Here is a 25,027-nt window from a genome sequence, read left to right as displayed (position 1 = left end):
AAAAAAATTAATTTGTTATCAGGCATTGATCAAACAAAGAAATGCAATAATAATTTATTTTGTAGGGTTTATCACCAAACCCTTATCACTAAATTACAGCCAATCCAAAAAAGCTTGGATGCTTTGGAGGGAATTTCCACTGGAAATTCCTATGGGATTTTCCAACCTTGTATGCAATGAAGTGACAAGGTTGGACATTTTGATATATGCAGGATGCCTATATCAAAATCAGGCAAGCTCAATCAGAGACTTCTGGCTGTTTTTCCCGGATTTTGATTACAGAATCAGAATCCTTGACCAATTTTCACCCTGGACTCCCGTTCCGACGAACGCACCCGGGTGTCATGGTGCCGGTCCCCCCAGCGGCCTGCATTTTTTTTCGCTACCGAACGGCGCCACCAATAGCAACTGCGCTCGCGGGGATGGATATCCATCTGTCAAACTGTGTTGTTGGATACACACAGGTTGGCAAATCCAGAAAGAATTTCCGCTGGAAATTCCATCCAAAGAAGCCAAGCTTTTTCGGATTGGCTGTAATGCAATTTGATATACATCTCATTGTCTTTTATCCTTTTAATAAAATCTCTTATCTCAAGCAATACAAATATATGTTATAGTTGTTTTTAGATTATAATTCTTATCTAAAGCAACCAGCAGATCGTATCGGCCTTTAAGCTATGTTATTTACTATTTTTTTCTTTACACTTGTATCCGCAAAACGTAATTAACGCTTATTTAAGAAATAAACTTTGAAGTTATCTGCATGGAATTCTCGCAAATGGGAGGTTAAGCTGAAGTGCACTGTGAAAATGCGGATAATCTTCTTCAGGCATCAAGGGATTAAATACAAAAATCGGTTGGATCACGTTTTGGCTATTAGCTTATGTGATAATACAGATAAGATGGATGCTTTGGATAAGATTCAATAGATCATTTACAGACAAATTTAGTTCAGCTTGAGTAATGGTGAATGCAAGAATAGCTAAGTCTAACAGCATCGGTATGTTTTTTTAGTTGAAGTTTTCATTTTGCCTTTTACAGCTTGAGTGACATCAAGTTCATGCCCTTGCGAATCTATGCGGGGTTCAAGACATAGATAGACGTTAGCTTTACAGCTCGTAGTCGTAGGCGAATCGTAATTCATCTGGAGAAAGCTAGGGAAAAACCCACCTCCGACACGGACGGAAATTTCTTGCGAGCAAAAAGCTCAGCTGCTTGAACCATCATGGGATCTTTTTTCATGGTCGCAATCGCTACGACCTCATCGCCTTTGTAGTAGTATGCTACGAAATTGAGATCATCGGCACTTCCGTCTATGATCACGTCTTCCCATTGAGAAGCCTTTCCGGTTCCGACGTATCGTAACTGTTCACCTTGCGCTGACCAGAAAATGGCCGGTTTAGTAAAAGCTACCAACGATTCTGACTTTTGCTCTTGAACAATGTTCTTTGCTGCAGCCCGAGCGTGGTTGCCTGCGACATTCCAGTGCTCTGTTGGTGGGAAGCATCACGACCAACATTTTCAAGCATAGATCGTTAGCAAGTTGTACTGCTGCTGTAATGTGGGAGGGGCAGATTGGGGAAGAAAGTGCTACATACCAATTCTGACCAACGCTCCGTCAGTCAATAAATCGGGGTATTTGGCAATATCTCCGATGGCGTAGATCGTGTTCCGAGCTTTCGAGTCTTTGATTCGTAGATATTCGTCAACCACCACACTACCGTCTTTTTCCAAGGCTATACCTGCCGCCTTGAGCAGATCAGTGTTAGGCATAACCCCCACCCCGAGTACCACACCGTCACACTTGACTACTTCGCCTCCCTTCAAGGCCACTCCTCCGACATGAGAAGGGTTAGATTCTGACCGACGAAAAAAAAATCGTGCATATGCACGAGGAGTGCCGATCAGCCATACATTCTTTGAAAATAAACAAGAAAATAAGGAGATAAAAAGTTCCAACCAAACATACCAGAGGGCACGAATTTCTCTAGACTGGCTTCCAGGTGGAATACAACGCCGTTTTTTTCGTGTGATTTTTTAATCCCGTTCCCGATCTTGTCGCCTAGAATCTTTGCCAAGGGGATTTTATCCATTCCAATCACATGTACTTCGACATTCTCCTTCTTGGCTGCACAGATCGCCAGCTCCATGGAAATAAAACTTGATCCAATAAGAGCGATCGTTTTCTTCTTGTCGGGACTGGCGCCGGACAACAGGGACTGGATCTTTTGAGCGTCCGGAATTGCTCGCATGACGCTGATGCCCTCGAGGTCGGCTCCGTCTAAGGGCAATTTTCGTGGGATTCCACCCGTCGCAACCACCAATTTTGAATATTTGATGGTGGAGCCATCCGATAAGCTTACCGATTGACCTTCCAAGTCAATTTTATTTACGGTCTGATGGGTTGGAGAGAAATCAAAGACACAGGCGACGTCAGCATATGATCACTAGCTAATTTCATTTAATGAGAAAAAAAAGTGGAGCTAGCTACCTTGCCGATCTGGAGATCTATTTCCGTGTCACGGTAGAACGCTTCATCTCGGAATGCAATTTTTTTGGGATCGGTGATTAAAGCTTTAGATAATTTAGTTCTTTTGGTGGTCAATACGCCATGAAAATGTTAGCGCACGTTGTTGAAGAGAAATAGAGTGTGTGCTAGGATAACGTACCTGTCAATCGGTAAGTTGGGCTCTTGGCTAATCAGGGTAACGCTCCCGTTGTAGTTGAGCCTTCTGATCTCTTCGACGAAATAATGGCCGCCGGATCCACCCCCGATGACCACTACCCCTGGTTGATTGCTCGCTTTTTGGCCGGTCGATCTGCATTTTGCAGGTGTCCGACCGAATTCTGTCGCCTTGACGAGTTCAGGATCGACTTCAACAAATACACCGTCGTCCTCGATCACGACCTTGAACGACTGTAAAGCGTTCAAGCCTGGTGCATCCTCGATGTCACCATCCTTACAAACCGAGAATTTGGCCCCATGCCAAGGACAGGTCAAACAGCCGTCGGAAGCCAAGACTCCGTTGATCAGAGATGCGCCATAATGGGTACATCGTGACGAGGTGGCGTGAATTTTGCCCATGACTTTGGATACAAGCACCTTGGGTGACTTGTCCGCCTGAGGGTCCAGAGGAATTTCTTTCCTGTTGAACAACAAAACGGATGGGGACGATTGTCAGTACGCAGCTCGATCTCGCAACTCGCTGGGACTGAGGAGGAGAAAAGTAAGTCACATCATGCCATCTTGCCATTCCGACAACTTTCCAGCCTCGAGACGCATGTTGAGAGCTAATGCGGAAGTGGTGGTCGAGAAGCGCGAGAAGGAGGTTGAAGGGAGCCCTTTTCTGGCGGAAGGAGGTTGCAGTCGGGCAGTGTATGCTCGCAAATGGCAAGTCGAGGCTCTCTTCCAATTCTTCGGATACGGAAACGCTACGATTCGGAAGGCAGTCATCGGCCTGTTCCACTCAAGCTGGAATCAAGGCATACCGGCCAACATGGAATCTATCCCTGCCGTGTCATGACGTCATCCGGAGCCCATTCGACCAATCACAGCATGGCCATTTGGTGGTCATCACTTTGAGCTGGGACGTTCGACCTCACGATAACGATCCAAACACAGTTTACAGCCCAACATGCACCTCAAGTCTCAGACGACCCGCAAGTTATGTACCGAGACACATGAAAAACAAAAACCGAGATCTTCTTCTTACAGCAGATACGAAAAAGCTTGCGTTTGGGGGGTCTGAAAATCCGACCCAGAAAAAGCCACACCCAAACAAAGCCACAGAGAGATACAGGACCTGTATCTCTCTGTGGTTTCCATACCCCCCACCCCCCGATGCCGGCACCATATCCCCCCCCCATTCCGGCCGCACCCACCCCAGCCATCCTCGATCCCCCAGCCCCCCAAATCCCCCCCCCCACTCAGCCCGTTGTGAGTTTCTCAATCCCTCCCTCGTCTCTCCTTCCTGGCTTTGGCTGACCCACCGACCTCTGCACCCTCCCCCCAGGCCCGAAACCATTGGACCAGCCGAGATCAGTCGAACACCCCGCAGCAGAGCATTTGCCCGCTTTGCAGGTATGTAAATTTGGAACTTCGTTATTCTTCATCCTCCGGCTGACATCCCCTGGGGATCTCACACGCTCAGGTATCAACGGCCGATGGACCACCAGTTTGACTCACGAATCCCGCCACTCCCCTTTGCAAACGAGCCCGGCGGCACCCAAGAATCCTACTTGGGGCCGTCTCTGGGCAATGTACCCGACTCAAGATCGTACGTGCTATTCGACCAGTCGCAAACGCAGGCGTTCCCGTCGCAATCGCAAACCCAGCCCCTTCCTTCCCCAAATCACAGGCTACCCAACAGCCAGGCGCCTGCCCCGCGACCACAGCCGCTGCATGCGTATCCACAACCACCCCAAGTACCGCCCAACTTGCAGCTGCAACCCCACTCCTCGCCGCCGCGCTCCCAGGTCGCCTCTCCCGCCCACCCACCACGCCAGCAGCAATCAAAGGAATCCGCCGCGTCCAAATTCAAGGGCCCTCCAAGGGCAATCATCCTTGAATTTGCGGTTTTTGCCCCTTCGGTTGCCCACGAGATCGCCCTAGCTCAGAAGGGGAAACCGACGCCGGCCGTGCCCAAATGGTCAAAGTTAGGCCACGCAGGCGTCATTACCTGGATGGTCCACCTCTCGGACTACTCGTTTGACTTGTTCAAACGAGATTTCATCACGAGGGTGTCGGTCGATCGCGAACATGTCTGCACGCATTTGAGGAAGTTGGAGTTGGAGGGCAATAAGATCCAGTGGCGGTGCACAATCCACAACAATCGTGTTTTCGGAGTCGCCCGCAACACGGCAGTCACATCCGAGGAAGAATGGTTGAACTTCGTGACGGAGGTAGCTCGCAACCCCGGGAATGAGGTCAAAGTGAAAATCACCATGCAGGACCCATCAGTCCTGGAGAAGCAGGCTGCCGCGGTGAGATCACTCTTTCTCATTTGGAGCTTTTGATTGGATGGGCTGACTTTTGTAACCTTTCCCCAAAGGTGCGAGCTCAAGACGAAAACCTGGCCCTTATTCATGCGCCAGAGGAAACACGCCTGGCGCTGCAATGTAAGGCGACTCGCTTGGTGATGAACGTAATTCATCCTTACGGTCTTTACGGTCTACTTACGTTCATCGCTGGTTTTGGATGCTGACTGCCTCCTCAGCCAAAGGCCGATGTAGACTCAGCTGAGGTAATACAGATTGTGGGCGACCTGACAGCGCACATTATCGCGAAGTACGGTGGGAACACCGAGAACCTCCGGATTAAAGACCCGCTCAATTCGTCCAAGGCCTCGATTCCAATCTACACGAATAACTTGTGGCAGTGGGCACGGGCCATCCGTCACGGGGCCCCAGGAGTGGACTATGACAATCCCCCCAGGTCGAAGGACTTTGTAAGCGAAAAAGTTCCCATCCTCACCCTAGACAAGGTCGCCAAAAAGGCACCGATCCATTGCAAAGGCAAAGGCGGCGGCAAGGCCGCCAAATCCAACTCCGCCACCCCAAAGTTCACTCCAGCCCGGGTCACCGCAAACGGGATCGTCCGCCCCCCCGGATGATCCATGATACACCGACGCCGGCTTGGGTTGGTTCGGATCGCGCGAAGGCGGGGGCCTCGCGGGCAACAACCAGTACACCCCAAGCGGCGCCGCCACCGATTCAACCCCCTTCACCTTGGATCCCAGTGCCCGCCGTGTCCTATTGGGGGGATCCTTGCAACGGCGAGATGGCTCCTATATCCCAACCATGCGTCCCCATAAACGCCCGGGTGGGGGTGCCCATCCAATCAGAATCCCCTCAGGGGTTGCCTGACGTCAACGAGCTGGACCGCCTGAGCCCGAGTGCCCCGGGGTTGCCCTCCAAGTCGCAGGCCAACTCGTCGGACACCGATCACTACCCTGAGGACCCAGCCGAGCATGACGCAATGGAGCGTGCACTGCGCCCCTTCGCCCGGCCGCCAGCTAAGTCCCCACAGCAGTCAATCTCCGTGGCCAGCACGGAAATTGAGTGCGTCTCTGGTGGAAAAGAACACCTGGCAATCGACCGGTCGCCTGTCCGCAAACTACCGCGCAGCCCGGCCACCGACGGGGTAGCTCACACACTGAGTCGACTTCAATTCAACCGACACCGCTCACCGCCTCGCCGGGACGCTAAATCCCCAACTCGCAAGGCTCTGGAGTCCGGGGCGTCTTCCGCTATCCAGCTAGGCTCGGGCCGCTCCGCAGCCACCCGCCCGGAAGTCTCTGGGATCGAACCGACTGAGGTGGACTCCCTAGACGGGTGGGTATCCAATTCTTCGCCCAAGAATAGCTATGGCCATCAGTACCCCAGACACCTCAACGCTGCTGGCCGCGCGCTCACAATGGAGCAATTCCTCGACCACTGCAATTTTCATCCAAACAACCCAAACCCTTGGGCGTTAATCAACATCTCGCTGGTCAGCCATTGGAGCTTCTTTGCAGAGACCAACCTGGCGGAGTTACGGTCCATGAACTATCCGATACCTCTAGCTCGGCAGCTCTTGACTGGGGCGCAGACTTTAATCCCTACCCACTATGATTGATCTCCATCCCATTAGGCCATAATGAGTGTTTGGAGGGTTGCTCAACATAGGAAGTTTCTTTTTGCGGGCGGCAGCCTTTTTTTTTCTTCCTGATGAGACCCATAGCAGCCCCCTTCCTTTCTTTATCCAATTCCTATCTTGGTTATGTGTTTCTTTTACTCTTATATCCGTGACCACCTTTTTCCATTTTATCTTAGTTATGTTTTCCTCTTACTCTTATATCCGTGACATTCTCTTAATGGAATGCATACATATATCTTAGCTCCAATAAACAGACAGTGCGGGCGGGCGCCAGTCTTGGGCCCGCCGGCTCCGCCGGGATGTGAGTTTGACTTTGCCTAAAATGTCCGAGTCCCTCTGCGGCCCAGTTTACCGCTGGGGCCCGGGGACCGTCTGCAAATAGAAAGACTTTGCCAAAAATGATGGGGCCCGGGGGCTGTCTGCAATTGTCCCTCTGGGGCCCAGCAATTTTTTACAAGTCACGGAATTGCGCGTGGGGCCAGACAAGATGAATCATTAATTTGAAGTACCGGCCGGCAAGGACAAGTCCCCACCACGGACGTAATCTTTCCAAGTCCTGGCCCACAAAGATAGACCAGTGCCCACGCAGCCTAGTCACGTAGGCCCACCATATCTCACAAGTCCCCACCGACCGGCTCAGAGGGATGCGCTCAGAGGGCTCCTTATAAAGAGGCAGAGACTCGAGACTATTTAATTCTCATTTGAAGAAGTAAAGAGGAAAGGAACAATAAAATAGCCAAGAAAGACAACAAGAAAGTGAGTCATTAAAAAACTATCAGGCTCAGGCCCTGTACCCACTGCCCCGAAAAAGTTTTTGCATCAAATTGGGGGTGGCAATCCTTGGGAGCACCCCCTTGATAATGTCGGCGTCCAACTCGGTCCCGGTGAGCATCCAATGTCGTTTGAGGTGCGACTTGAGGTTTGAGAAGACCTTCTCAATCGGATTCATGTCCGGCAAGTAAGGCGCTAAATATATCAGCAACACCTGATTTTCCGCGCAAATCTCGGCGATCCGTCCTCTATGGTGAATTGCTGCATTGTCCATGATGAGCACGCTGTTCCTGCCAGGGAACGGATTCATCACAGGCATCTGAAAAAATTGAGACAAGTACGTAAGTAAGCCGCTGAGGTCCGCCAAAGAAAAAGCAAAAAAAAAGGAATCCCTACCAGAACATCCTCTAAAAAGTACTTGATGTCAACGCGACGCATCGTCCCCTCCTGCGCCATCACACATAGCATGCCATCGAGTGAAACCGCCGGACACACCGAGATACGGGGCGCATCATGAGCACAAGGGATTCGTTTCGTCCGACGGCCGCGGGTTGACCACGCACGATCGCGTGAGTGGGTACCGAGAGACACTCCGCATTTGTCTGGATGCAGCCAATGCGTCAGCCAAACTAGCCAAATAGATACCACAAAGCAAACCACCCTGGACTTACCTATAAACACAAAGTAGTTGGATGGGTATGGGCCCACCTGGGTCACATATCGGGCTCTTTTCACTGGGCATTGCGCCGGGTGGACGGTCCGGGCGACCTTCTTTGAGAAGTTGAGCCGGCTCCTCAACTCGTCCGAGATCGAGGCGATTGGGTGAATTTCGCCTGTCATGGTCTCCAGGTGAGACTGAATCTCATCTAGGTAGAGTGTCGGCTCTAACTCGAGGGCCGAGAGGATAAATTCCCGCTCCTCGGCCGAGAAGGATAGCGGCCGACCTCTGTCTTCATACAGCGCCGGGTCACGCACCACATCTCGAGTGGTTCGATACAGGCAATTCCATCGCGCCAAAGAGTCGTGAGAGACATTCTTATCGATTGTGTCATTGATTTCATCGAGGGTCAGTCCGCGGAGGCTGAGCTTGACGACAATCACCTTGACGTCTCGGGCGTACTTCACGAACCCCATTCGGGAGGGCGGCTGGCTGGATGATTGGGGAAATCGGAGGATCAGACCTATTGATCTATCATGGGGGAAAAAAAAACCTACATAATACTGACCACCTCGCGGGTTATTGGTCCAATGGTTTCGGGCCTGGGGGGAGGGTGCAGAGGTCGGTGGGTCAGCCAAAGCCAGGAAGGAGAGACAAGGGAGGGATTGAGAAACTCACAACGGGCTGAGTGGGGGGGGGGGGGGGATTTGGGGGGCTGGGGGATCGAGGATGGCTGGGGTGGGTGCGGCCGGAATGGGGGGGGGATATGGTGCCGGCATCGGGGGGTGGGGGGTATGGAAACCACAGAGAGATACAGGTCCTGTATCTCTCTGTGGCTTTGTTTGGGTGTGGCTTTTTCTGAGCCTGGGGGTCGGATTTTCAGACCCCCCAAACGCAAGCTTTTTCGTATCTGCTGTATCGTGGTTTGCGCATACACTGTGGTAAAGGAAGCGAACAGTTGCAGAAGGGAGGCTCTGACATGCGACAAGATCCACACAGCACGGCCAACGGGCATTTTGAGCTTGGCTTGACTCTCCGCCCTCGGTTTCGTGACTCCGGATCAACTTCGCGCGATTGAACCTGCTCCCCCTGATTATTGAATCACGCGTCATGAAAGGTCTAATGCATTATTACCTGGCTTCTTGGGCATTAACTCATATAGCGTCCATCGGGTGCCAGTTTCCCCAAGCGACAGAAATCAGAGTTCCGCTGGCGGCCGCGAGTGCCTCGCCGGAAAACCTCAACATCGCCCATCTCGACACACCCGCCCAAGATTTCGGATCCCACTTCGGCTTGCCTGAGGTTTCACCGTTGCACCATGATGGGTCTGGGTGGCCTACTGAAAAGAGTCATAAGCGAGCTCGATATCAAGGAAGCTTTAACTTCCCTTTTAGTTTGGCGCCGTACGCTCCCAACTATCCTAACCATGGTGAACAAACAACAATCATTGATACTGACGCTAAAAGACATTCCAATTTACTGATCGTCTTCTCAACTCCACAGATCTGTTCTCGAACGCCGTCTCACGCAGTGGGCTCATCCACCCGGATCTACAGCAAACCCCCCATCAGATGCCAAATCATCCTAAGCAAGGTTAATCAACAAATTTTCTCAATGAAGTCAATCAACTGGTATCTGGAATGCTAAGAATTGAATTTATCGTGCTATGTATATGACCATCCGTTTCCTCAGTCAGAGCCGAGTGGGATGGACAGGACGTCCAGGATTACGGAGGGATTTCCGACATTGAAATTTTGGATCTTGATCGAGACAGGGAATTATCAGCTGCCATTAGCATCTCACCTCCTCCATTCGTGTTTGACTCAATCAATACAAAACTATTCTTGGTTTCCGAATCCCTGGTCAAGAAGCACACCAAATTGTTTAATTACCAGTGTCTCATTCATCAGGAAACGGGAGGAAAGGTGGCAATTTCCGGGTACCCCGTCCCAGCACTAGACCTGAAGCACAGGTTTAAAGACCTCACCAAGATGATCATCTACTGTCACGCCGCTCTGCTGAGGATATTACCGAAGACGATCGAAGAGACACAAGCCGACAACGACTTGGAAGCATGGCTAATCAAGCAAATTTTCGGTCCGGACGTTGGCCTGGCTGTGATAGGTCAAGCCACGGGGAAATTAGCCATGGACAGGCGCCATCATAACCGAGCCCAATGTTTGATCATCGCCTACCTCCGAGAAAAGCAAGCGCCTGAGATTGAGAACATATTCAGTACCTCGATCTCTCTCATCGGTCTTTATTACAAAACTAGCCTGCCTGACGTATGGAGGAACTTTGGGGACAGTGATCAAGGTTTCTGGGAAACCCTACAAGCCGCCCTTGAAAACGAGAAGCGTTTCGGATTGGCCCATAGAATCGCGACAACTTACAGACCAATTATATATAAGAGAGCACCTGACAGCTGGACAAAATTCGAAGAAAATTTCCCAGTTGTATTATGTGATGGACACACGAGAGACTATCGTAAAAATCCCGTTTGGGCGATCGGCATCAGGGACCGAAGGCGGTTGATTCGCCTGAGCTTCGCCGCAAGCAAAACTGAAAACTTACTGGCTAGCTCTCTGAATGATCACAGAACCCTCCTCGAGTACCTGAACAAGAATAAACTACAAGTTATTCCCAACGCATCAAAGAAATTTTTGAACTGGTTCTACAAATGCTTGTTTGAACATACGGAAAACAGCTTACCAGTGTTTGGATATGTGACCAAAAAGATTGACGGAAGACTTCAAAAAACACGTTTTGGTTATACTCAGCAAAATATCATTCAATTCTTAAGTGGGAAGGCACTAGATGATATGATAAAGAGTGGTTGGCATATTATTTTTGATTGGTATCAAGACACAAACAAGGAATATTGTGTGGAGCACTTTGGAACAATGGATGATTTCCAATATCATTTTAGACAGGCTTTGCCAATTGAAAAACATAAAACATCTCACACATTCTTCTAGTCAAACATACAATTGTCAGAATCTCATTTGTGAGGGCCCTTAGAGACCTTGATTGGGAGAATTTAGGCCTCAGAAAATCTTTGTGGATAGTAAATTGAATCAACAAACATAAACTGTTTGAGAAGGTTGTTTGAATTCACACCTAGCCAAGATGACTGTTGTGGTTGTTTATATGGCAGATAGAAATAGGAGTTGCACCAGCACATGGAGCAGTAGAAAATCAGAAAACATACTGAGGCATTTTCCAGAGGGGTTTAATCTACCAGATTGTTGCCTTGCCACTTTCAGCTGCATTTTTTCAAGTATCACTATATTTCCAGTCCAAAGCCAAATTGATTTGCCATTTCTTTGCACTGCAGGATACATTTGGGATCCAGGCATGAACAAAAAACCATCAGATTATTCTGTTGTTGTACACATGCACATTTTAATTCAAAACAAGCTGTTTTTTACAATTGTGCGTACAAATATGAAGGAAATGTTGACTTGCCAACTTTGGGAAAACAACTTGCAAAAGTTGGGAAAATCTCAACAACTAAAATCCAGTACTGGAGGACTTCCCGCCAATCTGGAAACCCAGATTTTCCCAGATTTTGCAGGGAAATCTGGGAAGATCTAGGATTTGGGAAGATCAAGCCCAGATTTCCCCGCAAAATCTGGGAAGATCTAGGATTTGGGAAGATCGAGCCCAGATTTCCCCGCAAAATCTGGAAAAATCTGGGTTCCCAGATTGACGGGAAGTCCTCCACTCTTGGGCAAGGTAGTACATATGTAGACAACCACTTCCAACCCAAGTGAGATTGTTGCAGGAACAGTTGATTAGATGTGCTTTTGAAAGTCCAACTGCTGCCTCATAATTTATGTGAGAGAGCCATGAGCCCAGGGCTGATAATTATGTGACAATAAATTGCAGCAATTGTACATTAGACCCTGTATCACATTCACAGATGTACTTGCACATGTGCAATAAGAAGAAAGGAAAAACTCACGTGTGTAGCATACTTGTGGACCTCAGCGCCAATCAATGCTAGGAGTTCCTTTGTGTATCAATCAGTGGGGTTCTTGTATTTCTGCTGGTATAGATTTGGCCGTTTTTTGAGAAAAACAGTATACCCCTGGTAGAAATCACAGCTGAAATGAGGCTTGATTGTGTCACAAGAAATTGGAGTCATCTCATTAATTCTATGACACTTGGGGTGGGGAATGGATTTTGTCTTGATTACAAGATGTCATGCCTCCATATAATTTTTTGTATGTATGTTCTGGTGAGTAGTGTTTTGGATGAAAGGGCTGGCAATCATTTTATTTGGTCTATTGAATAATGGATAAAGGAATTTTATTACCTACATTCCAGTAAAACAATGACCAATCCTTGATGTACATGTACCACTGCAATAGCATGGCAAGCAATCCCATGAAAGCCCAATGTATAGGTAGAAATAATGCCATGAAAGCCCAGCATATATGTAGAAGTGATGCCATGAAAGCCTAGCATATAATTAGAGGTGATGCTATGAAATGCCAGCATATAGGTAGGAATTTTACCATGATTGGATTTTGGATCATTGCCTTTTACAGACTTGCCTTCTGAACACCAGAAAGGGAGTGGTTTTTGATGGTGTTGTGATTTCTTTCAACAAATATCATGGTGGTCCCAATGTGGTAGACGCTTTAGTTCTGGATGGAAAAATTCAAAAATTTCCAGTTTACATATGTAGTGTTACATTACACCATCTTTTGATACACACACTCCCTTCAGTTTACATACACAGTTTTACAAAACTGCATGTATATAGCTTACATACTACCCTTTTACATATATATGTGGCTGTGTAGCAACCAGCCAGCCTCATATGCAGCTGTGTAGCAACCACAAGCCACTTATTACAGTAACCCAGCAACCACAAGCCACATTAATAAAGCGGCATAGTAACCATGGGGCTGTGCAAGTCAATCAAGCAGACTACACAGCAATACAGAAAGCTGTGCAGGTCACTTGAGAAGACTCCATAGCAACCAGAGGGCTGTGTAAGCCACACTTGTAACTAGATCACCAGCTAAATTTGCTCATGTATACACTGCCACACTGTACATAGCTGTATTTGCACAGCATTTGTAAAGGCACACCAGCCAAAACTCCTCATGTACATAGACCACCAGCATAAATGTCTCACATTTTCCTATATAAGGAGGGGCTCTCTCTTCCTTTTCCCCCCATGGAATCCAATCAAGGAGATCATTCCCCCCACAAGATTCAAATAAATTGTCACCCTCACACTCTCTGCCACATAATAAAATACTAGCTTTCTATTTTGAAATACACAGTCCATTGTGAGCCACTTGTGAGAAAAGTATTCAACTACACTAGACCACTGTCTTCTTGCTTCCAGCCTAGCTGGGGGTGTTGTCAGTCTTTGTCTTTCAGAGAAGCAGGGGTTTCCCCTCAGTTCCTTCTCTAAATTCAGCCATAAGAGGTGCAAACCGCTTTTGGAGTCTCACACCGTGTGCAAGCATCATCTTGTGTTGCCATGGGGATTGAATTGCAAAGAGAAACAGTTTGGAATCCAAGAGTACTGGGGCAAAGGTGTGCCATCCCAATCCATCAATTTAAGATTGGTAGAGGGCCAACAAGGTAAAGATTTTTGGGTCCCATCTTGCAGGAGCAATCAGGTGTGTGCAAAAGAGGATGTAGAAAAGGTCATAAATGATACAATGGCCCTTGGGGAAGGCAGAGACAGTCTTGCAGATGATGCAACAAAATTTTATCTCAGTCTCTTGTTCAGCACCACTTTCAAGGAAAAAAAAGATAGTCACTTGATGAAAAGTGACATCATGCCAGCTCTAGTTGGCTACCCACAATTGATCCAACATCTAACTGCCATCTCTCACCATCTCCCCCCATCTAATCAGATTCTAGAACTTACACAGGAGCTCCTCAGTTTTGGTTGGTACTAAATAATCCTCATTTCTAGTCAGCTGATGCTCAGTTTTGGCTCCCAGCTCATGCACAGGTTTGATGCCCAGGGTCAGCTTTGAGCAAGTCCTGGCCCATCTGATTATCAGCTTTAGACCAGTCTTGGCTCAGCTTAGACTCACATTTAGAATATTCTTGGCCCAGTTAATTCTAAGATTTTAATCAGTATTTTCTCAGCTTATTTTTAGCTTTGGATCAATCTTGGCTGAGCTGATTCTCAATTTCTAACCACTCCTGTACCAGCTGATGCTCAACTTTGGACTAGCCTTGGCTTGCCTGATTAGAGATAGCCAAGTGGACCCAGGTAACTGCAGTGGGTGCAGGAACCCACGGCAATATTGGGCATAACTAGATAACCGGACTTGGACCCGGTGTGGAACTACTCAAAGGGGAGAATAGAGCTTGGAAGGTAAATGGATAGCAACACTAGTACTAATGTAAGCTATGCAAGGGTGCTGATGAGGCTGCCTTCCTGACTAATGCTGAGGGGATGAGAGTAAAACTAAGAAAAAAGAAGAAAAGGTGTGGCTGATTTCTGCTTGATCTTAGGAGCTAGTACTATGAGCTTTAACTACTGACTACTGAGGGTAAGAGAGATGGAGGATTGATGAGAGTGGGGAACTTATAATTTCTGTATCCAAAATTATCTATAAATTCTGTATATATTTCTCTGCATGAGGTACAAGTGAGGGGGGGGGAAGACAATTCTTATAGTAAGGAGGGATGAGCACAGACAATGAAGAGTTCTGGCTATGAGAATGAAGGTTGTACAAATGAGGAAGAGTGATGTGAACATAGTAACAGTATGTAATGATGAGCAATGCTGAAAAGGGAATGCTGGTTATGGGAATAAAAGAATGTACTAATGAGGAAAAGTGATGAGAACATAGTAACTACTTGTAATGATGAGCACTACTAAAAGAGGTAAGCACAGATCTAATGATGTAATGTGTACAATAGCCATAGTACATAATGAGGAATGTATGTAAAGGGTTTAGGATGTGAAAGTAATTATGTAAAAGTAATGTACTGTAATGATTCAAGTAAGTTACTAATGAATTGAGTATTGTAACTAATGAAGACTGTAGATTATCTGTAAGTCTTATATCCTCTATAACTATTGAACCATTGAAGATAAGGGTATACTATGTATGAGGGACTATATGTGAAATTTGATGTAGACTCTGAATATGCAATAATAATGAGGTATTTGTGAAGGGTTATGGGGAAATGTTCAATGTAATGATGAATATATGTAAAAGAAAGCAATAAAATACTACTTATGGTTTGGAATGGAGCACCACACCGGCACCTGTAGGGCAGGTACCACTGACTGGCGGTACCTGCCACTATATTTTTGATTTTTGAGGCATGTTTTCAAAATTTCACAGCAGTATATGAGAATTTGAAAGACAAGTTTAACTCTATCTATAACACTTGCTTGCCTTTTGTCTTTGAATGTTTTTTTTTTTATCCTGGATACCATCCTTACATTTCCTGAGCAAACTGGGTTGGATCTGTTTTTCTTAGTAAAAAGCAATGGTCATGCCCCTAATGATGGAGATTGGGCTGAGACAGTGTCTTTTTTCTGATACATAATCACACCCAAAGGAGAAATCCCGCTTGTCATTGACTGACCTAACTAGATTTAATAACAACCATAAAATCAAACCAAAGTGCTGGATCTGATGTTGGCAATTTTCCAAGCTCCATCTTTCAAGGAAAGGGTGTTGAGGGACACAAGGGACTGAAACTTAGGGGCTACCGGTGCTCACAGGCAGGGGGCTTGACAGTAAAGATATGGTTTAGATTCAGTGAGGAAAGGAAGACTCAGTGAGAGACTGGTAGACAGTAGTGATGGGCTGCTTGGTAGAAGCATATCTACATACAAGCATACAATTACTACAAAACAGGATTCACTATTTTGACATCCCCCTTGCTGATGACCAAGTTAAAGTTCAGAACTAATAAATAGATAATAAAGTGGGAATTGCACTACTATAAGTAAAAAAATACTAATAGTAGGGGAATAACCATGTGGTAGGCTAAGTTTTTATAGAGCACTAAAGAAAGAGTAAAGAATTGATAGCTTTGCAAGTATCAGCTACTTGTAAACAACATGAAATTCTTCTTTGTTGTTGTAGGAACCTGAGTCATAACTGCCTGGCTTGACAACGGCGCCGGCACCAGCTTTGGTTTTACCAGATTTTTTAGGTTTGGGGAAATTGTTTGATTGATGTCCTTGGATTCCGCAGTTAGAACAGCCTATTTGCTTGGTGTACGCGGCAGAGACTGGGGCAAGGTTGCTGGCCTTGGTACCGTTGAGACTGACCTTGTGGGCTTCCATAGCCCCAACAACATTGTCAAGAGACATCTCTGTTGCCGTGTAAACAATGGCTTCCCTGACGTTTGACCAAGAGGGATCAAGTCCTGCAACTAGACTGTAGGCAATTTGAAGATTGGTTGGAAGCTCCTTAACCATCAAGAGATTGTCAGCAGCTGTTTGTACGTGGCCAATCCACAGAGCAATTGCCTCATTTGGGTTGTGACAAGTATTCCAGAACGCTTTGTGTAGAAAAATTTGACAAGCCCGGGTATTCTTCTTGTAAGCGTTGACAATAGTCAAGTATAGACAATGAGCTGGCTTAACCTTTTGATATTTTTGGGAAAGTGCATTGGACAAAGTCAGCCGGATAGTGTGGCAAGCAATATCCAAGAGCAAATCCCAATTGGAGGCTATCTCTTTTGGGTTATAGCCTTTGGTTGAGTTGGCCAAACGGACAACAGATGAGTCTGTTTTGGTTTCTTCTTTAGGGCAAGTAAGTGAGCCCTTGACAATTTCAAGAGTGTTTTGCATTCCCAAGACGCCCTTGAGTCAATTGCGCCATCAGAGGGATACCGCTTCAGTGCCCTCCAAGGTAGCAATCAATGAGAGCATAGCAGCAATTTTATGGACTTGTTGGTAGTTTGACATGCTAGTCAAGTCAATTGAAGATGTAATTGTGTGATTGGAAATTTGATCAAGGGCTAGCGGCAAGTTTTAATTCTGATTCCAAGAGGGTGAAGATGAGGCTTTGATGCAAAAACTGAGCAAGACTAGGAGGGTCTCATAACCTGTTGAGGGACACCAGGGACTGAAACTTAGGGGCTACCGGTGCTCACAGGCAGGGGGCTTGACAGTGAAGATATGGTTTAGATCCAGTGAGGAAAGGAAGACTCAGGCCCCATTTGGAGCCAATATAATCCGGGCAATATATGAGTTTTTTTGCATGACATCCTATGTGACATCTGATCAGGCGCGCCAAAACTTGATCAGATGTCACAAAATTCCAGATTATATTGCGCAATTATATTGGCTCCAAGCGGGGCCTCAGTGAGAGACAGGTAGAAAGTAGTGATGGGCTGCTTGATAGAAGCATATCTACATACAAGCATACAAAGAATACTAAACAGGATTCACTATTTTAAAAAAGGGGTCAGATATAGAAGCAAGGGAGACAAATTAGATGGAATAAAACTTACCAAGCTCCTCCTCATCAGTGAGTTCCAAACGGGTCCAAGGGCCTGTTGTGCTAGTGGTTGTTTCTACACCATTGCCAACAATAACAATGTCAGTATCACCAAAATTGGGCTATATTGATTGGCTCCTAGCATCTGGCAATCCCGGAGGCAAGGAGAATCATGCACTCAGGGTTGGTTGTGGTCTCTTTCTTGTTTGTTTCATTGTTGGAGCTCAGAGTTATTGGTGATGTCAAGGTTGGAGGTGGTCTCTGTAGACTTTTCCCATACGGCTGGAGGTCCAAGGGGCCAAACTTAGTCAGTCCTCCCTTTTGAGTTGGCTGGCTGGCAAACTTGTGGAAGTCACTCTTCTGCAGGGAGGCGGGCAGCCCTGGTTGTGGAGCAACCCCTCCGAAGGAGGGACTTGAGTCTAAAACCAACTTACAACTGCGTCATGGTTGGCCAGCTGACTTTTGGACTGCTGCTGTCAACCCTCTGTTAGTCCCAACAGCACAGAGGGTTGCAAAGGACCGCCCCTTTTGCCGCCAGAATGGGGCGCAGCAATAGATACCTCAGCAACGCACTGACCTTGTTGCGGTGTTGAGTAGCACAATAGTGCGCTTGTTGAATAGTATGTCTGCTTAACAGTGGGCAGGAAGTTGGGGGAAGAAGAGCTTCTGGGATTGGAGCCCACTTTTCCCATATAGTAGGGGGACTCTCTTCAGGAGAGTTGTTCCCCAGAGTTTTTGGTACCAAGCCCGCCTATATTGTTGAGCATACTCAACAATTGGGGCTTTTATCCTTGAAAACTTGACAACAGCTTCTTTTCCTTTTTTCTTAGCTCTTGAACTCAAACACTCCCGCTCCTCTCGACCAACCTCCTCTCTGCTACTTATCTCTGGCTACAGCTTTGCTTATTGGATCCTCTACAGTCTCCGACAAGGTAAGCTTGCCGGATCCCATCCTTAGTTCTTCCTTGCTATATTTGAGTGGATCCTTTGATCCCGGTACGACTCCGCTCTGCCCAGGCCCCTCCATCTTGGAGGAGTGGCTCCTCCTCCCGCCTAGTCGGTAGAGTTGAGACAAACTTTGGTCCTCCCTTACAGGGTGTTCTCTGCTCCGCAAGCGTGTATCCGTAGACACTTAGTGTTGTTGCATAGTCGGGTGTTGTCACATTAGAGACCCGCCCTGACAGCTGCACCTCCTGTACATCCATCTCCCCGGAGGTAAAAAGTTGGGTCAGAGATAGAGGAGGATGATGCAGACCTCCTCATCCAAAAATTCAAAAGAAAATATTGAAAATTGGACCAGCAAAATTTTTGCAAGATCACAAAAATACAAAAATCTGACTCTTTAGGATTGAACTGAAGTTGATTCTTGGCTTCTCAAGCATGATCCCTCCTTCAAAAAATTCCTCTAAAATTTTTCTATTTACTATCCTGAGTGGGATGGCCGTCTTGTCCTCTATTGATTAGGGGGTTTCAAAATTGATCCAGGAAGTGTTCCAGGAAAAATGAGCAACCTGGAACTCTTCCTGCGGGCCTGATCTCCTTCTTCCTATGCCCTTCCAGGACATCCAGGACAACAGGAAATCAGGAAATTAAAAGAGGACAAAAGAGGATAAATCCAACCTTTCTTCGCAAACCCCAGACCCACACCTTTTTTTTTGACACTCATCAAACACCCAACTCACTGCCTTGAAGTTGCATAAATCAGACATCCAGACAAAAGTACGGACAGCTTGTGCTTTGCCGCCCAAGTTCCATAAAAATCTTGCAATAGTGAAAGCAGACAACCAATCACTTCAACTTTGGGGGCTTGTGATACTATGAGAAAAATGGAGAAAATCATGACACGGCAGGTTTGGCCGGGACTGTCACCAGCCCATGGAGCCTAAAATTTTCAACCCTGAGGGGAGGGAAGCATTCTGACACAAATAAATATGTACAGTTGCAAAACCTACCATTTTCAAGAGACGTTTGGAATAATAACAACATAATTTATGAGCAATTGCAAAGCAAAAGTTACAATGAGTAGAGTTCAACAATAATTGAGATATCAACAAGATTAGTTTGATACATGAGGAAAGAAAACTAGTGTGGCACTATTTTTGAACAATATTGGTAAGCTGCTGAAGTCTTTAGAGATGGAGTAAGAGAATCAATGCCTTGCGAGAATCATGACAACCTGTTTGTTGTTGATGGGGTGTGTCTTGGTGTCCTTGGGGGTGCTCTTTTTGTTGAAAGTGCTCAAGATGCTGTTGACAGCCTTCTGTAGGATGTGGTCCGGGCTATGTCCAGGCAAACACACATGGTTAGCGGTCTTGGAGACTTTCAGGCAAATGAAGATTGAGAATGCTTACATGTCTTTTGTGACCACTTTGTCCTTGGAATTGTGACCACTTTGTCCTTGGAATTGTGAAGTGACAACTGGAGCAAGAAGATTGGACTCGTGAGTGGACTGTCTCTTGAGCGCACGCGGCAGCAACACTGGGTCGCTACGCTAACCATAGCGGTTAGCGTAGCGTAGCGCAGCGCAAATGCGCTATTTTTTAGCGTAGCGTTAGCGCAATTGCACACATATGCGCTAACGCTACGCGCACGCGGCGCGCAGCTATTTTAGCTGATAGCGTAGCGTTAGCGCAGATGCGCGCAATTGCGCTAACGCTACACATGCAGGGCGCAAAAGAGCGCGCGCTACGCTGCGCTACAGCGCCTTTAGCGGGAAAAAAGGGCTTTTTTTCCGCTAAAAGCGCTGTAGCGCAGCGCAGCGTAGCGTAGCGACTGTAGCGGCGCGCTAACTCTAACAAAGAATTGGCGCGCTGTTAGCGCCGCTGAAAATTAGCGCAGCGTAGCGGCGCTAACAGCGCGCTAACGCTATGCAACATAGATGCGCGCTTTTTGCCGCTACGCTAACGCGTAGCGTAGCGTAGCGACCCAGTGTTGGCGGCAGTCTCAAGGCGGGACTGAGAAACACCAGTGACGCGCAGTGAGCTAAGGAGGCCGATTGTGGGAGGCCGACAAGAGAACAAGGAGAGAGAGAAACAACTATGCACCTGAGAAACACCAGTGACGCGCAGTGAGCTAAGGAGGCCGATTGTGGGAGGCCAACAAGAGAACAAGGAGAGAGAGAAACAATTATGTACCTAAGGAGGTGCAATAGGAGTTGATACAAGGAAGAGTGAGTGTTTCATTGCACAGGGAGCACAAAAAGAGAAAGGATAGAGAAAGTGAGAAGGGAAGAGAATCAATACCTGGGAAACACCAGTGACACGCAGTTAGCTAAGGTGGCCAATTGTGGGAGGCCAACAAGAGAACAAGGAGAGAGAGAAACAACTATGCACCTAAGGAGGTGCAAGAGGAGTTGATATGAGGAAAATAAAAGAGGAAAGAAACAGTACAACTGTAGCTAAACTAGATACAACAAGCTAAACCTAACCGGTTCCTTGTCCTCACACGCCTTGCCGCAGTACCCCAAGTAACCCCCTCTGTCCTGTATCGCCACAGGGACTTACTTGGCAGCTTCCATTGGAAGCGGAGTGTACGCTCTTTTTGCTCAGAGTTTGAGCTGCCCTGTTGGAAAAAAGAAGTTGAGAAAAGAGCGGAACAAGGTCAGTTTACAATGATACAGTGAGATAAAGGACAGCCGGTGTGCTTCAAACATTGTGATTTGGAGAATACTTGAAAGACGCCTTTGCTGCTGATGCAGGTGACACTGTTGGCGGAGGTTTGACGCAAGAGGCAGTTGGCATTGAGGTGGATTGCCCAACGACTGATGGAGCGCGCCGCTTCCTGCTCGGAAGCCTTTGCAAAGAAGCCGCCCATGCCGAGGGCCATGTTCATTGGGGAGACTGCACCCCCAAAGCAGGCGCCGCCCATCAACCAGGCCAAACTGTTGATCCATGGGGATCCAAACATGCCCAGGGGCCAGTCCCATCCCGCCCAGCGAGTAAAAGCTGTTGTACATCCTGTCAAATCCTCCAAACCATTTGGCATCCACGTCTTTGTTTTTCACCCCGCTTACTTCTTCCGCATGCGATGCGGCGACAAGTACAGAGAAAAGGGTGATCAGGTAGGTTAAGGAGACCATCTTAAATTGGGACTGAGGGGATGATTTTGGATTGGAGTGGGTAAGGCTGGAGTTGAATTGTGAGGCTGGCAGTGGAGTGTTGGTGAGGTGGGTTGGATGATGGGGAGAGAGACATTGAAGGTCGACAACAAGCCATCTTTATACCTTCAATTGGTGCATCCACTCTGGCCTGAGAGATCGGGATGTGCTGCGGAGCAGTCATGCGCGTAGGTAGTGTACACCCGGGGAAATCACGCAGATTCCACAAGGACTCCACGTGGTAGCCGCGCGCAAGGTTGGACCAGCGGCTGGAGGTCCAGGGAATCACGGGGTCACCACCAGGAGGATCACCCGTGGATTCCACAGCAGCTTTTGGCTCTGCATGGAATCCCTGTGGATTCCCTGTGATCCCGACATGAAGGTCGGGCCCACGGGTGGATCACGCGTCCTTCAACTGTGGACTCCCAAGGAATCGCCATGATACCCACGCGCGAGTTGGGCCCACAAGAGGCCACTCAGCTTTCCCCCGTGGTTTGATTAGCTAGCCCAGGGCGGAGCGGATCATATCCGCGGGTAGTAAGTAATGTAGCAGAATGTGGTACTGCCAGGGTACCACGCGCTGCATTGAAATCCAAATGGCCGTTGTGAAAACATCAAAAAAAGAGATACATAGATGAAAAAAAGAGATAGATGAAAAAAATGACAAAGATAAAAAAACACAAATGAAATCAGGGAAATGTGAGAGAAATGATAGGGATGTCGGATTGGACAAAACAACCTCTCTCAATCTTTGCGGCGAAGATTGGGGATGATGGGTGAGCTCAGCACAACAGGCCTCAGGGCTTAATGGTCGTTGGCGGCCTTGCATCTCTTGAACTTGCGCTTGACAAGCTCAAGGTGGACTGGATGTTTGACGGTGAGGAAGATCAGCTGGCTGAGCTTCAAGGGGTTGACAAGCAGAGCACGGTGTTCATGTTGTTGTTGACTTGCCGATATCAAGCCCTCCTTTGAGACTCGCCTTTCACTTTGATGGCACTCCCTCCCAGCCAACTGAGCGCAATACAAGAATCCCTAGCAAGCACAAGATTGTCCTACAGACACAAACATACAAAAAAACCGCACCCAATCAACACTACATGTGACCAAGCATGCCCGATAAAAAATGCACCTTTCCCATAGCTCCGAGGCCAACTGCGACAAGCTTATTGAGATGGTCAGCAACGACAGAGGGCCTGGGAGCAGCGAGCATGCAGAGCACAATCGCCGCGCCACGGCGCTGGCGTTGGGCAATCTCTTTGGAGGTTGCATTGGGAGGCTCGTCGACGGCGGCGTTCTAAACGGCCCAGACAAGATGGACTATCCTCTTCATGTCGGGCTCGGCCCCTTGAAGCTTGAAGTCCAGGTGGTCTTGAAGAAGTGGATGGCCTCAAGCACCTCGGATCTTTGTGGATAGGCTGGTCACGATCGGCCGCAGCTTTGACGATGAAGGCGGAGAAAATTCAAAGTACCAACCAAGCCAAGGAGTGTGATGGACTGCTCGGTTGTTGCTGGATTTTGTCTTGGTAGGAGGCTTTGTCACACAAGTCCCTTGTTGCCCTGGGTCATCCAGAGTAATCAGGCCGGACCGGAAGTTTGAGCCGCGGCGGTTGCCATCAAATGAGCCCTAATCTCCCGATGAGCTGCGTTCTTGTCGGTTCCTCCCGGCAATGCAGGGGCAGCCGTGGGTTCCTCGTTGTTGAGAACGACAGGGAATCCACGGCTGCCCCTGCAGGTTGTGTGCTCGTGGGCTCCACCGCGATCCCACAGGCGGCCGTGGAATCCTCGTCATTCTTGACGTGGAAATCCGGCGGGTGGAGACGACGGGAAAGTCAGTCGTGTCCACGCATTTTCCACGGGAGGGTGGTACCGACGGGGAGAGCAGTGAAATCCACGTGGGTTTCACAGAGCCGGTGATTCCGTCGTCTCCACAAACCCGCGGGCCAGGAAGCACCCCCGCCGTGTACGGTCCGCACCTTTTTCTCTGTAGTGGTACTGCTAACATTTTCAATGCGTTTTAGACATCTAGGGAGCCCTGGAAGTCAGGGAGTGACTTTCCGAGGCTCCCGCGTACGGGTTGTGGAAGAGGGAAGTAACTTGATGTTGCTGACGGGTGCCGCCTCTTCCCCTCAGTTACCTCAGCCATAGCGAGAGGGCTAGAGTCTCTAGGGGTAGAGAAGTCGTGCTCCTCCACGCAGCTGAAGAAGAGGAGGAGAGAGACCGGAGGGACCCTCCTCTTTGGAGCAGCACACACGGGGTGTGTCGGCCAGCCGCATCAAATTCTCCAAACAACAGTCCAGTCGCAAGTAAATATGCAATGACTTTGAGGGTGATTGGTCGAAGTTTCTATGTATCAATGAACATTGGATTTTCCTCTCATCGGGCACAATAAGTGGGATCTAAGCCTCGCAGCTCACTCAACTTCGTGACGGGCTCCATTGCCTCGAGTCGGGGTTCTTTGCTGGGGACAGCGTATAGTATGTAAGACAAATTCATCTTGGGCGCGCACTCCGGTGTGCCTGCACTCACCAGGGCAACCCATAACCCATTCTTGCACTTGTAAGCATATTGGTCGTTGCCACCGCTAACGGCTGACTCCCTTCCGAGCCGCAAGGCTGGCGGGATAATTTATATCACAAGGACGCGTGTTAATGGGAAAAGAGCAACTTGACCGATTAGGGGTTCATTGATATTCTAAGGGATGATTGCCATAGGCATCTTGCTATCACCCCGCGGTCCCAGAGCAGGGTAGAACAGCATGACCGGCTCCCAGCCATCGAAGCATTACTGCAACTAATTTCATAATGAAATTTTCAACAGATTCTGCTCATTCTGAACCCTTCGTCATGTGGATGGTTTATCCATGCTAGATGTCGATCACAGCTTTTCATTTGCAAAGTGATAGATCCAGTAAATTAGACGAAGTGAATATTTCAAGCGTTGTTAGGCTAGCGGTAAACTGGGGCCTTGCCATGGCCTCGTCAGGGGTTCGACTCCCCTACAACGCATCGGGGGGCTGGAAGAGGGTCGGGCTGTCCCTCCCTTTTCCTCGGAGGTAGACCTCGGATGGAGTTGTGCCCAGTTCCGGTCCGAAAGTACCCTGCTGCCATTGAGCAAAGCTTCCCATATCTTTTGTTGGTTGTTTGCCAGATGAGCTGGGGTGCCAGAAATCACCATGAAATTTTGTGAGAAGTGCTGTTCCAGTCGCCAACGTTGCCGGGGGGTCTCAAAAACAGGTGAGCCATGAATTCTTTTGAGGTTTAGAGAAAATGCAACCAAAAATTAGTAGAATCACCTATTTGCACATTCTTCTTGATTGATATTGCGTTGGATTTGAAGAGCTTACAAGGAATGTGAGGATTGAGGGCATTCCCATCTTTGTCCACTTCGGCTGGGGCATCAGTGAA

General features: G+C 48.0%; 3 protein-coding genes across 3 annotated transcripts in view; 2 read left to right on the top strand and 1 right to left on the bottom strand.

The window, feature by feature from the left end:
* Window positions 1-1,035: 1,035 nt before the first annotated feature.
* Window positions 1,036-3,454, bottom strand: PtA15_7A572 (uncharacterized protein; the record flags this gene model as incomplete). Its single annotated transcript, XM_053171192.1, has 7 exons — window positions 1,036-1,074; window positions 1,171-1,490; window positions 1,599-1,859; window positions 1,970-2,396; window positions 2,492-2,591; window positions 2,670-3,146; window positions 3,237-3,454. 7 exons carry the CDS (start codon window positions 3,452-3,454, stop codon window positions 1,036-1,038), a joined length of 1,842 nt encoding a protein of 613 aa, XP_053022398.1.
* Window positions 3,455-4,164: 710 nt separating this feature from the next.
* On the top strand, window positions 4,165-5,016 carry PtA15_7A571 (uncharacterized protein; the record flags this gene model as incomplete). The annotated part of the gene is made up of 2 exons (XM_053171191.1): window positions 4,165-4,175; window positions 4,359-5,016. The coding sequence occupies 2 exons, from the start codon at window positions 4,165-4,167 to the stop codon at window positions 5,014-5,016; spliced, it is 669 nt and encodes a 222-aa protein (XP_053022397.1).
* Window positions 5,017-9,176: 4,160 nt separating this feature from the next.
* The window catches only part of PtA15_7A570 (uncharacterized protein), a gene marked incomplete at both ends in the record, with an annotated part of 52,108 nt that continues 36,257 nt past the window's right edge, over window positions 9,177-25,027 (top strand). The window contains 3 exons of the mRNA XM_053171190.1: window positions 9,177-9,495; window positions 9,570-9,659; window positions 9,759-10,752. Coding sequence (XP_053022396.1) covers window positions 9,177-9,495; window positions 9,570-9,659; window positions 9,759-10,752 — 1,403 coding nt within the window. The remainder of the gene's footprint in view (window positions 9,496-9,569; window positions 9,660-9,758; window positions 10,753-25,027) is intronic.

This window comes from Puccinia triticina, chromosome 7A, assembly GCF_026914185.1.
Source record: "Puccinia triticina chromosome 7A, complete sequence".
NCBI classification, from domain to species: Eukaryota; Fungi; Basidiomycota; class Pucciniomycetes; order Pucciniales; family Pucciniaceae; genus Puccinia; species Puccinia triticina.
The sequence above is the reverse complement of the archived record's forward strand: the minus strand, read 5'-3'. Positions and strand labels throughout refer to the sequence as shown.